At 45.2% G+C, this 21,492-nt stretch overlaps 1 protein-coding gene across 8 annotated transcripts in view; it reads right to left on the bottom strand.

Moving 5' to 3' along the window:
- The window catches only part of RBBP5 (RB binding protein 5, histone lysine methyltransferase complex subunit), a 570,252-nt gene that overhangs the window by 168,758 nt on the left and 380,002 nt on the right, over window positions 1-21,492 (bottom strand). For 2 of the 8 annotated variants that reach the window (XM_069238533.1, XM_069238529.1), the window contains exon 14: window positions 15,988-16,845. The exons of 4 other annotated variants lie outside the window; for them this stretch is intronic. In XM_069238533.1, the coding sequence (XP_069094634.1) occupies window positions 16,799-16,845 (47 nt within the window). In that variant the 3' untranslated portion in view covers window positions 15,988-16,798. Of the gene's footprint in view, window positions 1-15,987; window positions 16,846-21,492 lie in introns of those variants that run through there. 2 more of the 8 variants (XM_069238532.1, XM_069238528.1) reach the window with 1 other exon arrangement.

Here is a 21,492-nt window from a genome sequence, read left to right on the forward strand (position 1 = left end):
TGAAATATGTTGAGATGGGAGTTTGTGTGTTTTTTGGGGAATGTCTGGAGGAGATTGTGTGAACTCTATGCAGTAACCATGTTGGATAATGGATAACACCCAATTGTCTGTTGTGATGGGTAACCAGTGGGTGTGGAACTTTTGCAGTCTTCCTCCCACAGGGGAAGTGTGGTGAGGGAAGATGGTGGTAAAGTCACTGTTTGGTATGAGTGGGTTGCTTTGAGGGTTGGTATTTTCCTCTAGATGTGGGAAATTATCCTCTGAGGGTTCCCTGAAACCCCCCTCTCTGGTATTGCGTCTGGTAAGAGGGTTTGGCTTGTGAGGTAGATGGCTCAGATGGTTGGGGCCTAAAGCCTCCCCTATATTGAGGCTTTCGAAATGAGCCTCTATATTGGGATGAATAAAGCGCCCCCAATAGCTTTGGCAGTGTCTGCGTCTTTTTTCATTTTGTCAATGGCTGCATCAACTTGTGTGCCGAATAGTTGTTGCTCGTTAAAAGGCATGTTGAGGACAGCCTGCTGAATTTCAGGTTTAAATCCTGATGACCTGAGCCATGCGGGTCGCCTAATGGTGACAGCCGTATTGATAGTCCTTGCGGCTGTATCTGCGGAGTCTAACGCTGACCTGATCTGGTTGTTTGTGATTGCTTGTCCCTCTTCTACTATCTGCTGGGCTCTGTTCTGTTGGTCCTTGGGGAGATGCTGAATAATGTCTTTCATCTCATCCCAGTGAGCCCGGTCATATCTGGCCATTAGGGCCTGCAAATTGGCTATACGCCATTGATTAGCTGCCTGTGATGCCACCCTTTTACCTGCAGCATCGAATTTCTTACTTTCCTTATCTGGAGGGGAGGACTGGGAGTTAGCCCTTTTTCCTTGCTTCACTGACCACTACGGAATCTGTGGGTAGCTGTTGTGTAATAAAAATTGGGTCTGAGGGTGGTGGCTTATATTTCTTTTCTACCCTTGGAGTTATAGCTCTTGCCTTAACTGGTTCCTGGAAGATTTGATGTGCATGTTTTAACATGCTAGGAAGCATGGGTAGACTCTGGTAGGTGGCGTGAGTTGAGGACAATGTGTTAAATAAGAAGTCATCCTCAAGAGGTTCTGTGTGCATGGCCACTTTGTGAAATGCCGCTGCCCTGGCTAGAACCTGTGTATATGAGGTACTATCCTCAGGGACTGATGGCTTTGATGGATAGCACTCTGGACTATTATCTGAAACTGGATCATCATAGAGGTCCCATGGATCAGTGTCATCTTGTGATTGTACAGTGTGTGATGGAGACTGTGCAGTGGGGGTTGTAGGCGGGGAGACAGGTGAGGAGAATGAGGAAGAGACTGGTGAGGTGAAAACTGAGGAGGCAGAGATCTTTCTCTTTGTTTTGGCACTTTGGCCGGTGGCTGATCAGTGTCCAAACGTCCATGGAAGGCTAGTTTCCTCTTTGTTCTTAGAGGAGGTGCAGTGAGGATTTTGCCAGTGTCTTTATGGATTTGTATTCTGGCCTGTTTCATCAAAATCCTCCATTTGTGTCAGTACCTCAGCAAATTTATAGCTTTCTTTGAATTGCTTTAAAAGTCCATGCTCCTCAGTGTATGTATGCTTTTTCGGCTCCAAAGCTGGCTCTTTCGGGATCGAAGGGCCTGAAGTACTTTTTGGCCTCAGCTCCGAAAGTGACTTTCGGGGCTTCGACTCGATGGGTCGGGTGCCTTATAATTTCAGAGCCTGTGCCTCGGCTCGAGTCCGAAGGCTTTGTTGTTGGTGTGGCCTTTCTCGGTGTCGAAGATGTTGCTTGGTCACCTGTAGTTTTCTTACGGATGGAGCCATGGCCTTCTGGCAGTGGCGTCCCCGAGGCCTTGTACTTGGGCTTGGATTGGGTCGAGGCGAGCGTACTCACGTGCTGGCCCGCTCTTATTGGTCTGTTGATGTCGGACTCTTGTTCGGAATCGGACCCCCGAACGGAGATGGCGATGTGGATCATCTCCCCCTTTTCTGCGTTGAGGCGTTCAGTGCTTCTGGATGCCATCTCTAACCTTCGTGCTCTTCAGTCTCTCAGAGTCTTTTTCGAGCGGAAGGATCTACAGGCCTCGCAGGTATCCTCCCGATGATCCGGAGATAAACACAAGTTACAAACCAGATGTTGGTCTGTGTAAGGATACTTGGCGTGGCAGAGAGGGCAGAATCTAAACGGGGTCCGGTCCATGAGGCTTCGACGATACTTTTGGTCGGGCCGACCAGGCCCAAGTTGGGTGTGGGTGCCCCGAAGGGCAAGTAGAGATCTGTATCCGCCGGTACTGAGGTGTCGATGATGGATGATACTTGATCGAAAACAATACCGACGAATTTAGAGAGTTTTGTAATATTTTTCCGACTCGACAACCGGAGTGAAAAGAAACACGTCCCAACCCGATGGCGGAAAGAAAACAATCTAAGATGGAGTCGATGCCCATGCGCAATGGAGCCGAAAAGGAGAGTCACTCGGTCCCATGACTCTAAAATACTTCTTCGAAGAAAAACAACTTGTAACACTCCGAGCCCAACACTAGATGGCAGGAACTGTGCATAGCATGTGTATCTGTTTTTCTTCGAAGAAGTCTTTTCGAGTCACAAGACTGAGGGACTCCTCCCTTTCGGCTCCATGGGCATCGACTCCATCTTAGATTGTTTTTCCCGCAGAGGGTGAGGTAGGAGTTGTGTATATAGTAAAGATGCCCATGCAATGAAGTAAGTATGTATGTACATAATGTGATTATAAGTGATATATATTTACAAATTTACAAATGTACAAGTTTTTTCAACATATAACATATAGTTTTCATCAACTTAAAACAGCTACAGGCTCCCGGGGAGGCGAGAGGGCGCATGTGAATCTGCAGCGTCTCATGCCACGAACAGATGTACACTGGGTAAGTGACATTTTCCGTTCGATGGCATGTGTAGCTGCAGATACACATGCTGTGCATAGACTAGTAAGCAGTTACTCCCCAAAAGCGGTGGATTAGCCTGTAGGAGTTGAAGTTGTTTGAAATAATGTTCGTAATACTGCCTGTCCTACTGTGGCTTGTTGTGTTGTTAACACATCTATACAGTAGTGTTTTGTGAATGTATGAGGCGTAGACCATGTGGCTGCCTTACATATTTCTGTCATAGGTATATTTCCTAGAAAGGCCATTGTGGCACCTTTTGTCCTAGTGGAGTGTGCCTTTGGGGTAATAGGCAGTTCTCTCTTTGCTTTAATATAGCAGGCTTGAATACATTTCACTATCCATCTGGCAATGCCTTGTTTGGATATTGGATTTCCTGCATGAGGTTTTTGGAAGGCTACAAACAATTGTTTTGTCTTGCAAAATTGCTTTGTTCTATCAATGTAATACATTAGTGCTCTTTTAAAGTCTAATGTATGTAAGGCTCTTTCAGCTACCGAGTCTGGCTGTGGAAAAGAGACTGGGAGTTCCACTGTTTGGTTTAGGTGGAACGGTGAAATAACTTTTGGTAAAAATTTTGGATTTGTGCGTAGAACTACTTTAGGTTTGTGTATTTGTATAAAGGGTTCTTGTATAGTAAATGCTTGTATTTCACTTACTCTTCTAAGAGATGTGATTGCTATTAGGAAGGCAACTTTTCAGGTTAAGTACTGTATTTCACAAGAGGGCATGGGTTCAAATGGTGGACCCATGGGTCGTGTTAATTCAATATTAAAGTTCCATGAGGGAACTGGTGGTGTTCTTGGGGGTATGATTCTTTTTAGACCCTCCATAAATGCTTTGATGACTGGGATTCTAAAGAATGATGTTGAATGTGTATTCTGCAGATAAGCAGATACTGCTGTGAGATGTATTTTAATGGACAAAAAAGCAAGATTTGATTTTTGTAAGTTTAATAGGTAGCTTACAATGTCTTTTGCGGATGCATGTAGTGGTTGAATTTGATTATTATGACAGTAATAAACAAATCTTTTCCATTTATTTGCGTAACAATGTCTTGTAGTAGGTTTTCTTGTTTGTTTAATGACCTCCATACATTTTTGTGTAAGGTCTAGATGCCCAAATTCTAAGATTTCAGGAGCCAGATTGCTAGATTGAGTGATAGTTGAGTTAACAGATCTGGTCTGTTTGGTAGTTTGATATGAGGTACTACTGACAGATCTAGTACTGTTGTGTACCATGGCTGGCGTGCCCAAGTTGGTGCTATTAGTTTGAGTTTGTATTGACTCAATTTGTTTACTACATACGGAAGGAGTGGGAGAGGGGGAAAAGCGTAAGCAAATATCCCTGACCAACTCATCCATAACGCATTGCCCTTGGAGTGAGGGTGCGGGTAACTGGACTCAAAGTTTTGGCACTTTGCGTTTTCTTTTGTTGCGAATAGGTCTATTCGTGGTGTTCCCCAGCTTTGAAAGTAAGTCTGTAGTATCTGGGGATGAATTTCCCATTCGTGGGTTTGTTTGTGATCTCGACTGAGATTGTCGGCTAACTGGTTTTGAATTCCTGGGATGTATTGTGCTATTAGGCGAATGTGATTGTGAATCGGCCAATGCCAAATTCTTTGTGCTAAGGGACACAGCTGTGATGAGTGTGTCCCTCCCTGTTTGTTTAGGTAATACATTGTTGTCATGTTGTCTGTTTTGGAAAGAATGTGTTTGTGGGCTATTATCGGTTGAAATGCTTTCAATGCTAGAAATACTGCTAGCAGTTCTAAATGATTTATATGAAGTTGGCTCGGTTGAGCGTCCCACTGTCCCTGAATGCTGTGCTGGTTGAGGTGTGCTCCCCACCCTACCATGGAAGCATCTGTTGTGATCACGTATTGAGGCACAGGGTCTTGGAATGGCCGCCCTTGGTTTAAATGTATAGGATTCCACCACTGAAGCGAGGAGTGTGTTTGGCGGTCTATCAACACTAGATCTTGAAGTTGACCCTGTGCTTGTGTCCATTGTGTTGCTAGGCACTGTTGTAAGGGCCGCATGTGTAGTCTTGCGTTTGGGACAATGGCTATGCATGAAGACATCATGCCTAGAAGTTTCATCACAAACCTCACTTGATAGTGTTGGTTTGGGTGCATGTTTGTATTACATTTTGGAATGCTTGTACCCTTTGTGGACTTGGAGTGGCAATCCCTTTTTGTGTGTGTAGATTGTTGCTCCTAAGTATTGTTGTATTTGACACGGTTGTAAGTGTGATTTTAGGTAGTTTATAGAGAAACCTAGCTTGTGAAGGGTTTCTATGACGTATGTTGTGTGTTGAAGACACTGTTTCTGAGTGCTGGTTTTTATTAACCAATCGTCTAGGTACGGGAATACGTGTATGTGCTGTCTTCTGATATGTGCAGCTACTACTGCAAGGCATTTTGTAAATACCCTTGGTGCTGTTGTTATCCCAAATGGTAACACCTTGAATTGGTAGTGTACTCCCTGGATTACAAACCTTAAGTATTTCCTGTGGGAAGGATGTATGGGTATATGGAAGTAAGCATCCTTGAGGTCTAACGTTGACATGTAGTCTTGTTGTTTGAGTAAGGGAATCAAGTCTTGAAGTGTTACCATGTGGAAGTGATCTGATTGGATGTAAAGGGTTTAGTGTTCTGAGATCTAAGATGGGTCTCAGTGTTTTGTCCTTTTTTGGTATTAGAAAATACAGGGAATAAACACCTGTTCCTTTCTGATGGTTGGGCACTAGTTCTATTGCCTCTTTTTTGTAATAACGCTTGGACTGCTAGTTGTAATAGATCCAAGTGCAGTTTGGACATGTTGTGTGCTTTTGGAGGCACATTTGGTGGTAATTGTAGGAATTCTTTGCAATAACCATGTCAGATAATGGATAGGACCCACGAGTCCGTAGTTATGTCTTCCCAATTTTTGTAATAATTTGTGAGTCTCCCTCCCACTGGTGTTATGTGTTGGGGATTTGTGACATTGGAGTCACTGTTTTGTTTGTGGGGTTTTTGGGCTTTGGAATTTCCCTTGTGTTTTAGGAAACTGTCCACCCCTATATTGACCCCAAAAACCTCCTCTTTGGTATTGGCCCTGGTAGGAGGGTCTGGTCTGTGAGGTTGAAGGTTCTGTGCTTTGGGCTCGAAACCCCCCTCTAAAGTGTGGCTTCCTAAAGGTGCCTCTGCTCTGTGGGGAGTAAAGCGCGCCCATGGCTTTGGCCGTGTCCGTGTCTTTCTTGAGCTTTTCTATAGCTGTATCCACCTCCGGCCCAAACAACTGTTGTCCATTAAAAGGCATATTAAGCACAGCCTGCTGGATCTCTGGCTTAAATCTGGAGGTGCGTAGCCATGCGTGTCTACGAATAGTGACTGCTGTGTTCACTGTTCTGGCGGCTATGTCCGCTGCATCCATAGCCGATCGTATCTGGTTGTTGGAGATACTTTGGCCCTCCTCCACCACTTGTTGTGCACGCTTTTGAAACTCTTTGGGAAGATGTTCAATGAAATGCTGCATTTCGTCCCAATCAGCCCTGTCATATCTTGCTAATAAAGCTTGGAAATTGGCAATACGCCATTGATTGGCTGCTTGTGCTGCAACCCTTTTTCCTGCTGCATCAAACTTCCAACTTTCTTTGTCATGTGGTGGTGCATCCCCAGAAGTCTGTAAGTTTGCCCTTTTCCGGGCTGCCCCTACTACCACCGAGTCAGGTGTTAGTTGTGGCGTGATGTACACAGGGTCCGTAGGGGGAGGTTTGTATTTCTTCTCCACCCTAGGTGTGATGGCTCTGCCTTTGACGGGGTCTTGAAACACCTGTTTCGCGTTTTTTAACATGCCTGGTAACATAGGCAGACTCTGGTATTGGCTATGTGTTGATGACAGGGTATTAAAAAGTCATCCTCTATAGGTTCTGCATGCAGTGCTACATTGTGAAAAGTAGCTGCTCTGGACACCACATGCATGTAAGCAGTACTGTCTTCTGGTGGTGATGGTCTTGCCGGGTAGCAATCCGGACTATTGTCAGATACTGGTGCATCATATAGATCCCATGCATCTGGGTCATCCTGGCTCATCCCTGTGTGCGTTGGTGATTGCATCATTGGGGGTGTTGCAATTGGTGACAGTTGTGGTGAGTGCTGTGGCGATGGCTGTGGTGTAAAACGTGGTGGAGTTTTTTCTTTAGCCACTTTTGCTTTTGGCTGTTTTTCTGTTACTTGGAAAGCGAGTTTTCGTTTCATTTTAATTGGGGGAAGAGTTCTTATTTTCCCTGTGTCCTTCTGAATATGGAGCCTTCTTTGTGTATAGTCTGGCTCTCCCATCTCTAATTCTTGTCCACATTTATGGCCTTGTAGTTGTGATGAAAGGCCTTGTTCTTCTGAATAGGAGCTCTGTTTCGGCTCCGAGGCTGGGTGTTTCGGCACCAGAACCTTTTACGCAGTCTTTTTCGGCTTCGAAGCCACCTTTTTCTGTTTCGGGGTGACAATATCTCGGTGCCGAGTTTAGTCGGAGCCAGTATCTCGGTGCCGAGTAAACTCTGTGCCGGTATCTCGACCGGAGTCGGATGTCTTCGACACGTGTGTGCCCTTTTTCGGTGCCGATGGCTGGTCACTGTGCTTACGGGTTAAGCCATGGCCTGCCGGCGGTGGCGTCCACTGGGCTTTCATTATCTTTGTGTGAGTTTTGGCCGGGGCAGTTTTACTCACGGTTTGTTGCCTCGCCGGCTGCTCACTTTTGGCCTCATCCGAGTCCGAATCAGGAATGGAGAAAGTCTCCTCTTCTTCGACGTCGTGGTGTCCTGCCGGCATCGACGCCATTTGAAGTCTTCGAGCTCTCCGGTCCCGTAGCGTCTTCTTCGACCGAAATGCCCGACAGGCCTCGCAAGTAACCTCTTTGTGTTCGGGGGACAAACACAAATTACAGACCAAATGCTGGTCTGTATAAGGATACTTATTGTGGCATTCAGGGCAGAAGCGGAATGGGGTCCGTTCCATGAGCCTTGAAGACGCACGCGGTCGGGCCGACCAGGCCCCGCCGGGGAGTGGAAGCCCCGAAGGGCTACCGGAGCTCTTCTTTTATTCGGTGTCGATCTGCTATTACTAACCCGATACCGAACGCAAACAATATCGTCGAATTTTCCGAGATTTATCTAACTTTCCGAACCGAAACACAGAGCGAAGAGGAAAACGTCCAAACCCGATGGCGGAAAGAAAACAATCTAAGATGGAGTCGACGCCCATGCGCAATGGAGCCGAAAGGGAGGAGTCCCTCAGTCTTGTGACTCGAAAAGACTTCTTTGAAGAAAAACAACTTGTAACACTCCGAGCCCAACACTAGATGGCAGGATAATGCACAGCATGTGTATCTGCAGCTACACATGCCATCGAACATATATATATATAGACCAAACTATTGGGCTTGTGCAGTGTTGAATAGCTCATCCAAACTGTTTTCAGGTGGTATGCAGAGAGAAGCACAGATTTCATATGGAAGATTTGGGTGCCCTTCATCATTCTATATATAAAGGGGGTACCTTGATCTGTTAGGACCTTCAATGAGGGCCCGTATTTTGGGCAGAAGTGGGGCAATCAGCAGAGACCACGGCTACAGTAGTGGCCACTGCTTAGTCCAGTACCAGCAAGACTTATATGTAGCCTTTCCAGGAACTCTCCAGTGAACCCATCAAATCCTCAGTGATCCTCTCATGACAAACTTCAATGAAAGGGAGCGGTTGATGAGGCACTCAGGGAACACCCACGATGACCTAGTTTGGCACACTTCACACCTGTGATAGAGGCATTTAACATCTGTGTGTACGCCTGGCCAGAAAAAAAACATTGCAATACAGTGTCTCTCACTTAGAGAAGGCAAGGTGCCCCACTGGTGATATGATCTTCGGCTATGGCTGGTACATTCTGCCTTAAGCATTTTCGGATCAGTATTGCTTGCTTCCTTCTCCAATTCTACCTATTGGTTTGATTTAACAAACCTTGTTCTTCAGTGAAATAAGGTAAAAGCGACTTCAACCCCACTGTCATGACAGGTCGATAAGGAAAAAAACCCTAGCTAATATAGGGACTTCTCTCTGTGCCAAACCGAACGAAATCTGATTCATTGCGGAAAAGGGTTCAGCATGTAGCAAAGCGCATTGATGACTCATTTCTTCTGGGCTTCAGCTGTCAATTCCTTCTCTTCCAAAACCTCAATATAATCCTTTGGAAATGATGCCTGACCACACCAAAACTCTAAAGGACTTGGTATTATAGTAGTCGGGGTGTCTTGAAAATATGGGTGGTTTCACTACAGTATTACTAACTGTGGTAAAGAGAGGCAGTCCATTTTTATAAATGTAGGCGAGAAACAAATTCCTTATGGTACTGTTGCTCCCCTTGCTTTCTTAGAACTGATGAGATGAAAGGAGACTGCATAGGACTTGCTCTTATTCGCAATAATCCTTGCCCCACTTGGAGACGTCTAATGTTCAATGGTAGCAAGAGCACCCTCATCAGAACAGGGGCTAACTGGGGGAAGGTGATGCCTGCATTTGGAGACACAAATATAAAAAAAACTTAATTAGGTGATGAAATATGTGAGTGTGTGCGATAGTCAAGAACGCTCATGTTTGTGAAGGCACACCTTAGTGATTAAGCTGGAGTGGATATTGCTCCTAATTTGCTTCATTATTGAAAACAAGGAAATTAAAAACATTTGTCACCATAGGGATCAAATTTATGGGTACATCTAGGAAGCAGGATCTTTATAGTATACCAAAAGGATGTATACTGTGCAAAGAGTCCAGGTATCCCTTATAAGTGGACAGGGGCCTCTTCTAGCAATCCCAAGGTGCTCTCTTTGGGGGTAGTGTGGCCGAACAGCCTTAGGCTTATCAGAGTAGTTTTAGACATTTGCTGCATGCACACAGTGGATAAAAGAACACATGACTCAAAAAGAAGATCCAAGCCAATTTATAAAAATAACACTTATCTTTAGATAATTTAGGCACCAAGATTTAACACAAACAGGTAAGTAAGTTTCTACTTATGAATTTTTAAAGGTTTGAACAATCAACAGCGCAATTTCTGGAAGGGGAATTTTATACTATGGAGGAAAGGCTTATACTGTATACAGGTTCCTTATATTGACTTACAGGACCAAACTTCCAGACTTAAGGTGAGTACGGGGCAGGGTCCAAGGCAGCACCAACAGGTCACCTTGGGAGGTACTGAGGCATCTGGAGGCAGAGGTGCTTTTCAGCATCGGGTGCCCCAATGTTATACTATGAGAAAAAGGAACATATACTGCATTCGAGCACTTAGCAACAACTTACAGGACTGTTCTTCTGAAATTAAGGTAAGTATAGGGTGAGGTCCAAGGCAGCAACAAAGGTCACTTCGGAGGGACTGTGGCATCCGGGTACAGAGGTGTTTTTCAGCTTTGGGTGCCCTAATGTTGTCAGGAAGTCCACAGTTGGCAAACCCAAGGTGGGCTTTGCCTCTGGAGGGTCGAGGGACCACAGTGGCACCGTTGGCCCACTTCAACTCCGGCTGGGGGCACGGTGGTAGTGCTTTCCGGTGTCGGACTTTGGCGGTCCATATGTAGGAAAGTGCCATCTTTCTTGGCATGGTTACCACCATTTTCTGACTGATTGGAAGTATGTTTGACTGTGTTCACTGGGATCCTGCTAACCAGGACCCCAGTGATTATGATCTCTTCCTTCTAACTTGGTAACTGTACCTTTTTCTTCCCACAACTGGCATACTGGTCCCCCCATGTAAGTCCCTAGTATATGGTACCTAGGTACCCAGTGCATTGGGGTACCAGGGGATCCCTATGGGCTGCTGCATATATTATGTGACCCATAGGGAGCCCATGCAAAGGGTTCTGCAGGCCTGCCATTACAGTCTACGTGAAACAGGTGCATGCACCAGTTTTTCACTACAGGTCACTGCACCAGGTCACTATTAGTCACCCCTATGGTCGGCCATCTCAGCCCAGAGGGCAGAGTGCAGGTACATGTGTGTGTGTGTGACAGCGCCCCTGCACTAGCAGAGCTGCCCCCCACACACTCCAGGCCCATTTCCCTAGACTTTGTGAGTGCAGGGACACCATTTTACGCGATTACTGGACATAGGTTTCTACCTATGTCCAGCTACATACTGGTAACTCTGTACCTGGGCATGTTTACTATCAAACATGTCTGAATCATACCCCAATACTGTTGCCATTATTGTTTGTATGATTCCATGCACTCTGGGGGCTCCTTAGAGAACCCCCAGCATTGCTACCACCAGTCTTATAGGGTTTTCCGGACAGCCCAAACTGCTGCCACCCCTCAGACAGGTTTCTGCCCTCCTGCTGCTTGATCTGATTAAGCCCAGGAAGGCAGAACAAAGGTTTTCCTTTAGGAGAGGGAGGTAACACTCTCTCCCTTTGGAAATAGGTGTGACTGGCTTGGGAGGGGGTAGCCTCCCCAAGCCACTGGTATGCTTTGAAGGTCAGTACCTGCTCTGGCGCGAATCTGGACAATGGAAAAGGGATTGACCACTTCCCTGCCCATCTCTACCTCAGGGGTGGTGCTCAGAGCTCCTCCAAAGGGTCCCTGGGTGGTGCCATTCTTGTTTTTAAGGTTGGCAAGAAACTCTGGGAGCATCTGAGTGGCCTGGCCAGTCAGGTGACGTCGGAGCCCCCTCCTGATAGGTGCTTACCTGGCTAGGTGACCAATCCCCCTTTCAGGGCTATTTAGGGTCTCTCTCTTGGGTGGGTCCTCAGATTCGGCTTGCAAGATTCCAGTAGGACTCTTCTGCAACCTCCACTTCGACTTCTGACCCCTCCAGGAACCGACAACTGGACCCTCCAGGAACCGGAAACGTTGCAATCCACAAAGAAGACACTTCTGCAACTTAGTTTCCACGGCTCCTACCAGCTTTGCAATACTTCCCAGGCAGTGCATCCTCAGAAGACGGCAACTCTTCAGTCTGCACAAGAAGAAGAAGGAATCTCCCTTGGAGTGAAGGAGTCACTCCCCTGCGTCCGCAGGCACCTGCTGCAACGTCGACCGGCTGCATGGATCTCCTCTCATCTCCAGCTGCGTGGATTCAACATCATGGGTGGTGGTGTGGAGTAGTCCCCTTGGTCCTCTTTGCCAGCTGTCCAAATTTGGTGGAGGTAAGCCCTTGCCTCCCCACACAGGACATTACCCCCGTGCACCGCGTCTCTTGCAGTTGCCAAGGTTTGTTTGCATTTCCTCCAAGGGATCTTCAGGTGACGTGTAGCTCCAGTCCCCAGCCCTCCTTCCTGTGGCTCAAAGCCCTCTGCGTAGTTCTCCTGCGGGGTGGAATCCTTTCCTGTAGTGCTGCGTGGGCTCCTTCTGCAACTTCTGTGTCCCCGTCCTTTAGGTGCTGCCTCTGCTCCTGTGGACTCTCTGTGATGCTGTGGGTCCCCTGCAACTCCCCTTCCTGGGCCTTGTTGGTCCCTGGCAGCACTCCTTTTCCACCAACCACGAGTTTGCCTTTGCCAAGGCTTGTTTGTGGAATTCCTGCACCGACACACATCTACAATCTTCACTCCAGCGTGGGACATCTTCTGCATCCATCAGGAACTCTTCTCCGGCTCAAAGGCTGCAGTGCTGACCTGTTCTTCCTCACCGTCGACAAACTCCTGCAACTACAGCTGGGTGGGTAGTAGCTCCTACTCCTCCTGGACTCCACTGTGACCTTTGGACTTGGTCCCCTCTCTCCACAGGTCTTCAGGAATCCACTGCTGGTTTCTTGCAGTCTTGTCTGAGTGTCTTCTTTTTTCCTCCTTGTGGGTTGTTTGGGGAAATTCCACTTCTAGTATTTTGGTGGTATTGTGTTCCAAAAATAAAGTACCTTTATTTTTGTACAACTCAGTGTTTTATTTCATGTGTGTAAGTGCTGTGTGACTACAGTGGTATTGCATGAGCTTTGCGTGTCTTCTAGATAAGCCTTGGCTGCTCATCCACAGCTACCTCTAGAGAGCCTGACTTCTAGACACTGCCTACACTTCACTAAGAAGGGATACCTGGACCTGGTATAAGGTGTAAGTACCCTATGTACCCACCACACACCGGGCCAGCTTCCTACACTATAGTTCTCAAAGTTCTTCCTCTGTGCCAGTAGGATGCGGGGGAGCAGCTGCACTACTCCACAGGAGTTCCTGGGTCTTGGTTGAAGGCTGGCAGTCCTCCCAGGCTTTTGGAAGGCACAGGCAGTTGTAGGAAAGGTCATCTTTGGCACAGCTTTCAAGGACAACAGGCAGGCCAGTGGGCCTGGGCCAGGTCAGTTGCTAGACTTTGTTCTTGTTTTCTCAACTCTTCAGGGTCAGTCATCTTCTTTCAGGTTGGCAGATCTGATTTTCTGGGGCCAGGTGCTACCCTAAATACTTAATTTAGGGACATTAGGGAAGTGTAGGATACCCTGGGGATACTATACCCTGTATATGACCACTTCCTGTGGTAAGTGGGCATAACCCCGTCCTAGAATTCCTAGATGGCAGACTTTCAAATTTCGTGTTTACATCAAGTAGCTCAGCGTAGGGGTGAAGCGCTGGCCTGTAGGCGGACATGTTTTACTAATTTTGCCCTCTGTCCAAGAGCCAAATCAGCACCTCCTCACCTCTGAGGGAAGCCAGATTAGCATACAATAGGCAGAAGGCTCCTGGAAGCCCTCTGCTTTGGAATGCTCATTCGCAGGTCATCCAGTTGAGAGGAGTGTTTAACACTCCTGCCAGAGCAGGCTTTGATCCTGACTGCCCAAGAGCAGAGGCACTCACCTCTGGGGTTCAGAAACTTGTCTCTTGGTGGCAGGCTGGGTAGGGATTATCAGCCAGCACACTAGTAGTTGGCAGATTTTTCAGGGGGCACCGCTAAGGTCCCTCTGGGTGCATGTATAAATAAATCCATCACTGTAATCAATGAAAGTTTATTAATACAAGATGTTTGATACCAAACATCCTTAGTTTCAGTAAAGCCATCACGTAGCTGAGGAACTTGTATTGAACAGTGTCCAGCACGTGTACTTAAAATGGATTCCCTGATCACTTACTATGTCTAAGAATCGACAAAGACATAGCAGGGACATATCTGCTCCTGCAGACATGCCCACACATGTAATAGAATGCACCCTGCCTTATGCCTGGAAGGTCTGCAGCAGGGGTGGCTAACATATATTGCATTCAGTGTTAGCGGGCATGGCACACAGGCTGTGTGCCATGTCATGTTTTCTTTTTTAGCTACACCAAGACATGCAGCCTGCAGTGGAAGTCTGCATGAGGTAGGTGAGGGGTCCCTGAGGGTGGCAACACTTGGGGACCCTCTTTTATACCCATGCCCCAGGTACCTGGGGGTACCATTTACTAGGGAGTGACAGGAGTGCCAAAGGTATTGCAGGTTGGGGAACAATTGTGCAGTTTTGGGAAAAGAACACTGGTACAGGGGACCTTGTTAGCAGGAACCCAGTGTACTTCAGTCAAAGTCGCATCAAATATCAGGCAAAAAGTGGGGGGGACTACTGCAACAAAAGCCCAGTCTCCTACAGTAAGGTAAGGCACCTGAGTAACTGTAAAGAATATGTACTGCTCAGCAATGCCATGGCAAGGCGTCCCTGGAACTTTTAGAGATCACTAATGAACAGTGGCCTTAGCATGTGAATCAGATAATTAAAATCCTATGTCTTCCATAGAACCATGAGTCCAATCCCAGAAGCTCCAATAGGGACACTTTAACTTCATCATAAGGCGGGGTTCCTGCAGGATTTGCAGACAAACAGGCTGATAGAATATTCCAGGTTAGAAGCAGAGTGAGTTAAGGGGACGAGGTCACACTTAGCTTGTTCAGCTTCTCTCTCATATGTAGAGAAGAAAAAAGTCCAAATCCTATTTTCCTGATACGTCGGTAATTGGTGAGTAGAGTTAGCTGGGCCCTGTGCAAAGCTAAATTGAAGGCATCAGCTTCTTGAGAGCCTGTACTTGTGGAGTTGGGCCGATTCTTGTTTTAAGTAGAAGCTGTTTATTCAGTGCAGTTTGATCCGTAACTGTTTCTGACCCTCTTTCAGACCATATAAAAATCTACTCTGTCATGGGGGATACATGATGTTATCCCAGATCCCTCTTCTGATGCCAGCTGGAGGTTTTTAAGAATGGTTTCAAAAGGCATGAACTACAGTGACTGATGAAGTAGTATTTTCTTTTATGAAGCTGGTTTTCCTCCAGCACTCCTGAGAAGGGCTCCAGTTTTAGTCAATGGAGGCATGGGTAGGTCCAGATCCTGGGAAGGAGGTCCTACATTTTTGAGATATGGTTATGTACAGGAATGAGGCTTCAGTTAATTGGTGGATCCCCCTCTTTCAAGGTATTCACCCTTTGGCTTTCGCCCTGTCTATTCCGAATTAAAGTTTTTATTACAAAGCAAATACATTACTTCTTTAATTGTAGTGTCTGCCCAGATTATTTTCCCCAATTTTCAAAGGCCATAAGGATGGGCATGGGAAAACAAAAAGAGACAGGCACAGCTGCCACAAGGCAAAGGTACCCAAGTCAGGTTTGGCTCAGGTTGAGCCAAACTCTAAGTTCTTGGTAGAACATCTGAGAATGAGCAAGGAATAACTGCTGCGGCTTTCATGTTGGTGAAGCTCGGCAGACCAGGAAGGGATTTGGTAAAGAAGAACTCTGACCGCTTTCTATGGACATTTTGGGCTGATGGAGCCGGGACCATTAATTTAGGGGGAGTGGAGACAGACTACTTTGCTGGCACACAGTGGAGGTCTGTACAAGTGAAAGAAGCTCAGGTTGCGAAGAGTTCTGAACCCTCAATAGCAAAAGCCTGTTGTGGGGCTGGCCACAGTCTTGAAGCAGAAAGGCCTTCCTTGCCCCAAGAGGGAATCTGTTACACATAAAACTGCAGCGATTTTAAACATGGTTTAGGACCATCCATATCTTATCAGAGATTTAACAATTTGAATAAGTCAAACTGCTAGAAAACACCCTCTCAGCAACGTAAAGAAACACTGCAGCTTATACACTGCAAAGAGAAAGTCAAAACAAAGTGATTTCAGTGTAACCTTTTTCTATAAAACTTTATTAGAGTAAAAAGTTAGAATCTAGCCTCATCATAAGAAACATAATAGGTACAAATAATTCCACAACTGTTCAGCTGGAGACGGAAAAGCATACATTTACAGACCAGAAAAATGTTATTGTCTTTTCACAGCCTACTAGGGTAGAAACTGAAATCCATGGGATCAAATAGTTTCATCAGTAACAAAAAACATTATTTTTCAAGGAAAATTCACACAAAAACATAAGTTGTTGTGGCAGTGCTCAGGTGCCAAGCTGCAAACACAAGATCATTTACAAGTGCATCGCCAAAAGAGGGTTTCTTACGAAAGCAGAGAAGAGAGTTCTCAATCTTAGGGAACGGTTTTTTTTTTAAAATGGAACAACTAAAAAAAGCAGTTGGGGGGAAAGGCCATTTAAGCCCGAATCCTGTCTGCTGATCTCAAATTCTCTTGGCAGAAACCTTTGATGCATAGAGTGAAGAATATACATTCAAAGGCTGACTGTGATGAGCAATGAAGAATGGTTTCCAACATTAAAAAACAACAAAATAAATAACATATTTTGAATCACAGAGGATTCTCAAAGCCTAGTCCCAAACATGATTGGCAATTCATTGTTCATCTGGTTGCAATAGAGGATGACAGTAAAGGAACGTGGGGCATTCTTTGAAATTTAAAATAAAAGAAACCTCCCCAGAATTAGTCTGTTTTGGGTACACAGCTCACGTTCAAAGAAAATGCATCCATACTGGTACATATAGATTCCAGAGAATGACGCCAGGGACACAGCCCAAAGCAATCTTCATAAGAGCTCGGAGATTGCACCACCACCACTTCCAATACCAGTTCCTGAAAGGCACCAAAGAGAACGGGAAATAAGTTTAATTACCAGAGACCTGAAATGCTGCTTAATTTAATAAAGCTATGAGATTTACCAGCACAGACAAGATTATCAGCATGGGACAAAACATATCCTAGGATTTTCAGTTACCAGTGAGACAGCCAATCGTTTTTAGCTGCTTAAACAAAAAAACATTATTAAGCCAGTAGTTCTATCCGCATTTAATTCTTAAAAGCCCCAAAAACATGCCACAGGAAGAAATAATTACTTGGCAAAATATTATTCCACAGCAGTCCCCAGCCAACCCAAAGACATGAAGTATGCAGGCAACAGGACACAGAGGATCGCCATTCAACAGACAACATAGAAACTGTGATATTAATCTAACCTCAGTTACTAAAAGATAAAATCTGTTGATGTATTTCTTACACGTAATTATTTTGTTTAATACATTCTAGAATAATATTTTAACGGGTCCATATTGTGGCCTCTACTTTGAAATCTCTGATGTATATTGAATTCTTTATCCTTCCTCTTTTATATTTCTAGTATGTTTAGCCTATGTGAATTACAATAGTTTGTGTACATTATTAAGCAAGCCACAACAATTTGAAGCCTACCTTACCGATATCATAACAGCCCACCAAAATAATGTGACACCTGGACCTTATATGTAGCTTGAAATCTGTCTACCATCCATTGACCCTGCAGCATCTCACAGTATGAATGCAATAAAAAATCCTCAAAATCACTGTCTAGTCAGAGCTTTCACTTATATGATTAAAAAGCACTTTAGTATGAAAACACTACTCAATACTACACATCAATTTACAAATATATAAGTGGTGACAGGTTGAAATACCTATGGCGACACCTTCTTCACAGTTCATTACACTAGCGAGTCTTAACCCTAAAACCACAATAACCCCCACATATATTAAACACAGAGTGCGGTGTAGTTATCAAAAGGCAGGCCAACTGATTTTGACAAAGTGCCTCCACAATAATGAAAGCAGTCATAACTTTTAGTAAACAAATGGAATGCCATTAAAACCACCAAGGATAGTACCACCTTACAATTATATTCATTAAGACATGTAATGATTCACTGTTGTCATTGTCAAAAAAGCATTTTTATTTTCAATAAACTGTGTGCATGAGTCTTTTATCCACTTTTACACATGCTGCAAAGCAGCCTTCGGACTCAGAGAAAGATTCCAGCTCTTTCAAGCCATCAGGATAAAAGCCCCAAATCCAGGGATGCTTAAAAAGGACGAAAAAGGTACCCCAGATCATTTGTTTCACTCCCTGTAAGACTTACGGTGCCACAGAGAATTATGTTAACGGGCTCCTGTGGTTCTGAGGGGGGCCATGATTGTTCCATGGCGGCCCCCAAACTTTTCGTTTTTTTGGTGGGGTGTCCTTGTCCCCTCTTATGGGGCACCTGAGAATTGGTCTACAAGAAGACTGCGCAGGAGACAAACTTAAGTGCCTCAGCTGGCCAACACTGCTCGGATGCTGGCTCCTACTTAGGGGCCTCTTGAGTTGGGAGTGCTCTTGGTTCTGTTTTCACTGGCTTTGTCCCACTTTCGGTACATGGAGAGATGGGGACCTTCGGGACAGTTTTTAATCTGAGGGGGTGCATATGTGCCACAGGCCATTTATCTGCTGTTTTGGTCCTTGGGCAGATAAGGGGACCCGAATATACTTCATGGAGCACAGGCGAGGAAGTCACGTGCACCTGATTACAAGGCGGTCCCGCCCAGGAGACCAAACAGCTTCCCCCATTTCTTTGGTTCCATTGAGCTATTTTTAACAGTGAAAATGGCATTTTACTTTTGGTGGCAAGTTTCCGTTACCAGGAATGGTTTCTCCTGGCCTCAAAATCTTTTCAATTCTTGGGTCGTCTGATTTTTACTTCTCTCCCTCCTCACAAAGTGTCTGCCGCCTGTCTTGTTCACCTCGCACTTTTCTTGGTTCTAGGGTCTCCCAAGGCAATATCCCAGGGAATCCGAGGCACAGTGCCCTCAATGCCAGCCCCATCCAGTTCCCATTTCCTCCTTTGGCCACTTGCATGGCACTTAGATTAGCAGAAGTCAGGGGGGCTCCTCTTTCTGGATGGTGCACTCTAGCAGGATTAGTCCACAGAAGGTCCACGCAAACGCTCCAGGGTACCCCCTCATAAAGTCCATTCCCGTACTGTAAGACTGAATGTGTATGGGTGCCAGTCTCACTGGCCATGAATAAAAACATCCTAATCCCTGGGTGCCAAGTGAAATCAGACGTTCTTGAGGGTACCTTTACAGTAGGCATCAGGTGTCTTCTCTCTTCCAGTTGGGCATCCCACTGGTGTCACTTTTGCCAGGTCCAGACTATTCTCAAGTGTCTCTTCATTGTGCAGTGGTTTTAAACGGGGTGGAAAGTTCCAAAAGGTAGGCACCCCTGCCTAATCCTACGGTGACATACCATGACTATCCCTGCCCCAACACGTATGCAGAACATTTTGGGAATTTCAAAGATGGCAAGTTCAAGTGGTCTGCTGAAAGATCATCTCTATGCACGTAAGCCTCGCCCCTAACTGCCTGGTTCTATCCTCCTGAATTTTCATAGGGCATTTCCTCCTGTGACTGGCTCCGGCTCCAGAGGGCCTAATTACTGGCAAACTGATCGTTGGTGTGGGGAGGCCATTGATCCTCCAGCTGGCCAGCAAAGTAATTAAATGGGTCCAGCAGGGTGATTTAAGGGCTAGAACATAATTAGTAGCCAAGTGAGAGAAAAATGAAAAATCCTGAAGCACCACAGAGAGTGCAGAAATGTGGAAATTAATGTCACATCTATAGCTAGGATCCCAAATTACCATAATTATTGTGCATCAGTTGAGATACTAGGCCTGACTATGCTGAAACTATAGTTTGGTGCAGTATTCACCTACAGTGTACAATACAATGGAGCACTCAACATACTTCAGTGAAGCACCACAGATGCACATACTCACACTATTAATGCCCATCTATATTATAAGGCATGGACAAGTCAGCATAAATCCATGAAGGATCCCAGCTTGACATGTTACCTGCGTGCAGATATCTTTCTGAGTTAGACTGCAGTCTTACATACTCAGCCCACACATGTATGCCCAGCTGCCTTTGTGCAACCAGCCTAGGGCTTGTTACCCTTGCAGCACAGCAGAGGACCTTATTTTAAAAAGCTGAGCACTGGTGGTTAGCACTCCCAATCTAGAGAGATTACAGCTAGTGAGAATCACAACAAAAACCAACAAAAAGGGGTTAGTCCAAAAGTTAAAAAAATCCTGGCGATTCATTGGGGGCAAATCAATTTTTCACATCTATGAACTTGAAGACTGGAGTTTAAAGATCTAAGGATTTGTTTTTTCCCAGCTCTGTGCCCAAGTATCTGAAATGGCTTTGGGTGACCAGAGTCATGTTAGTGAGCTCCACACTGGAACACACTGGTTTAACCTATAGAAGTACAGAGTATTTGGGGATATCCGGGAACATGAGCACTACGTTTTCCACCATAGAGATGTAGTTTTTGAAAAGGTTAAACAAAGTATTATCCTCACTGTGTTTAGAGTATTTATTACAGAGAATCAGAGACATCAATCTCTATTTCCCATGTCAGACTAACAGTCAAACTAGGATAGTCAAAACCAACATAGAGTATCAGGTCTCACTTTTTCATGATCAGCAGGGAAAACTGAGAACTAATGCAATAGGAGTAAATGGGAGTATAGTGATAAGAGGATAGATTTGACACGAGATGGTGGATATGAATCACCGATATTGTCAAATCACTTTAGCTGAGAAAACTCATCATTTGAGCCCTGAATGGCATCAGGGAAGTCTAAAGAAACTGCAAATCTAAACGATAAATGAGTTAGACAAGCAGAAATGTTACCAAGGCAGTGACCAAATGCGGCAAGACTGACTAAGTTATGTGGCAAGAAAAGGCTAATTATGCAGCGTAATGTGGCACATTCAGTGATATTATTTCTTTATCATTTTTCATTTCTATACTTCTTACCACTATCTGGGCATAGGTTTCACCTAATTAGTTCCAGTTTACCATCCAAATATAGCAATAAGCAACAAACATCACCAGTCAACCTTTTGCAAAAGGCCTTCCACTGCACAGCAGCACGTGTTGGTGCATTTTTAGTAACTTTTTATCAGTTGGAGCTAGAAACTATTTTTTTCGTTAAAATTACAGATAATAAAGCAGATGACGTTTAATGTGACCAACCCATCATTTTGCAGAAAACAGCAGCTGCAAAATCACATTATTTGAGAACCTCAAAATAAAATAATGTTAGCAGTGTGAGCTCTTCCTGCTGCAAAATGTTAAGTTATCTTTTTGGTGACCTGTTAATGCAAAGTCTTAGCTCTCTTGTATACTCACCCAATGACTACATTATCATCTAGTAGGGGAACTGAGAACCGCTTTTCAAAAGTTCCATAAACCGAGCTTTGCATGCCAAATTTCGTATCACCGCACGCAGTAAATGCCCATATCATGGTGCGTCTTCAAACCAACACTAACTGTCGCTTGCTAAACAGCATGATGGTAAGATTGTGTTAACCAATCAAGAAGGATTGGGGCAGAAAAAAGCCTCTGGAAAAGGAGCTGTACAGGCA

This window comes from Pleurodeles waltl, chromosome 6, assembly GCF_031143425.1.
Source record: "Pleurodeles waltl isolate 20211129_DDA chromosome 6, aPleWal1.hap1.20221129, whole genome shotgun sequence".
Taxonomy (NCBI): domain Eukaryota; kingdom Metazoa; phylum Chordata; class Amphibia; order Caudata; family Salamandridae; genus Pleurodeles; species Pleurodeles waltl.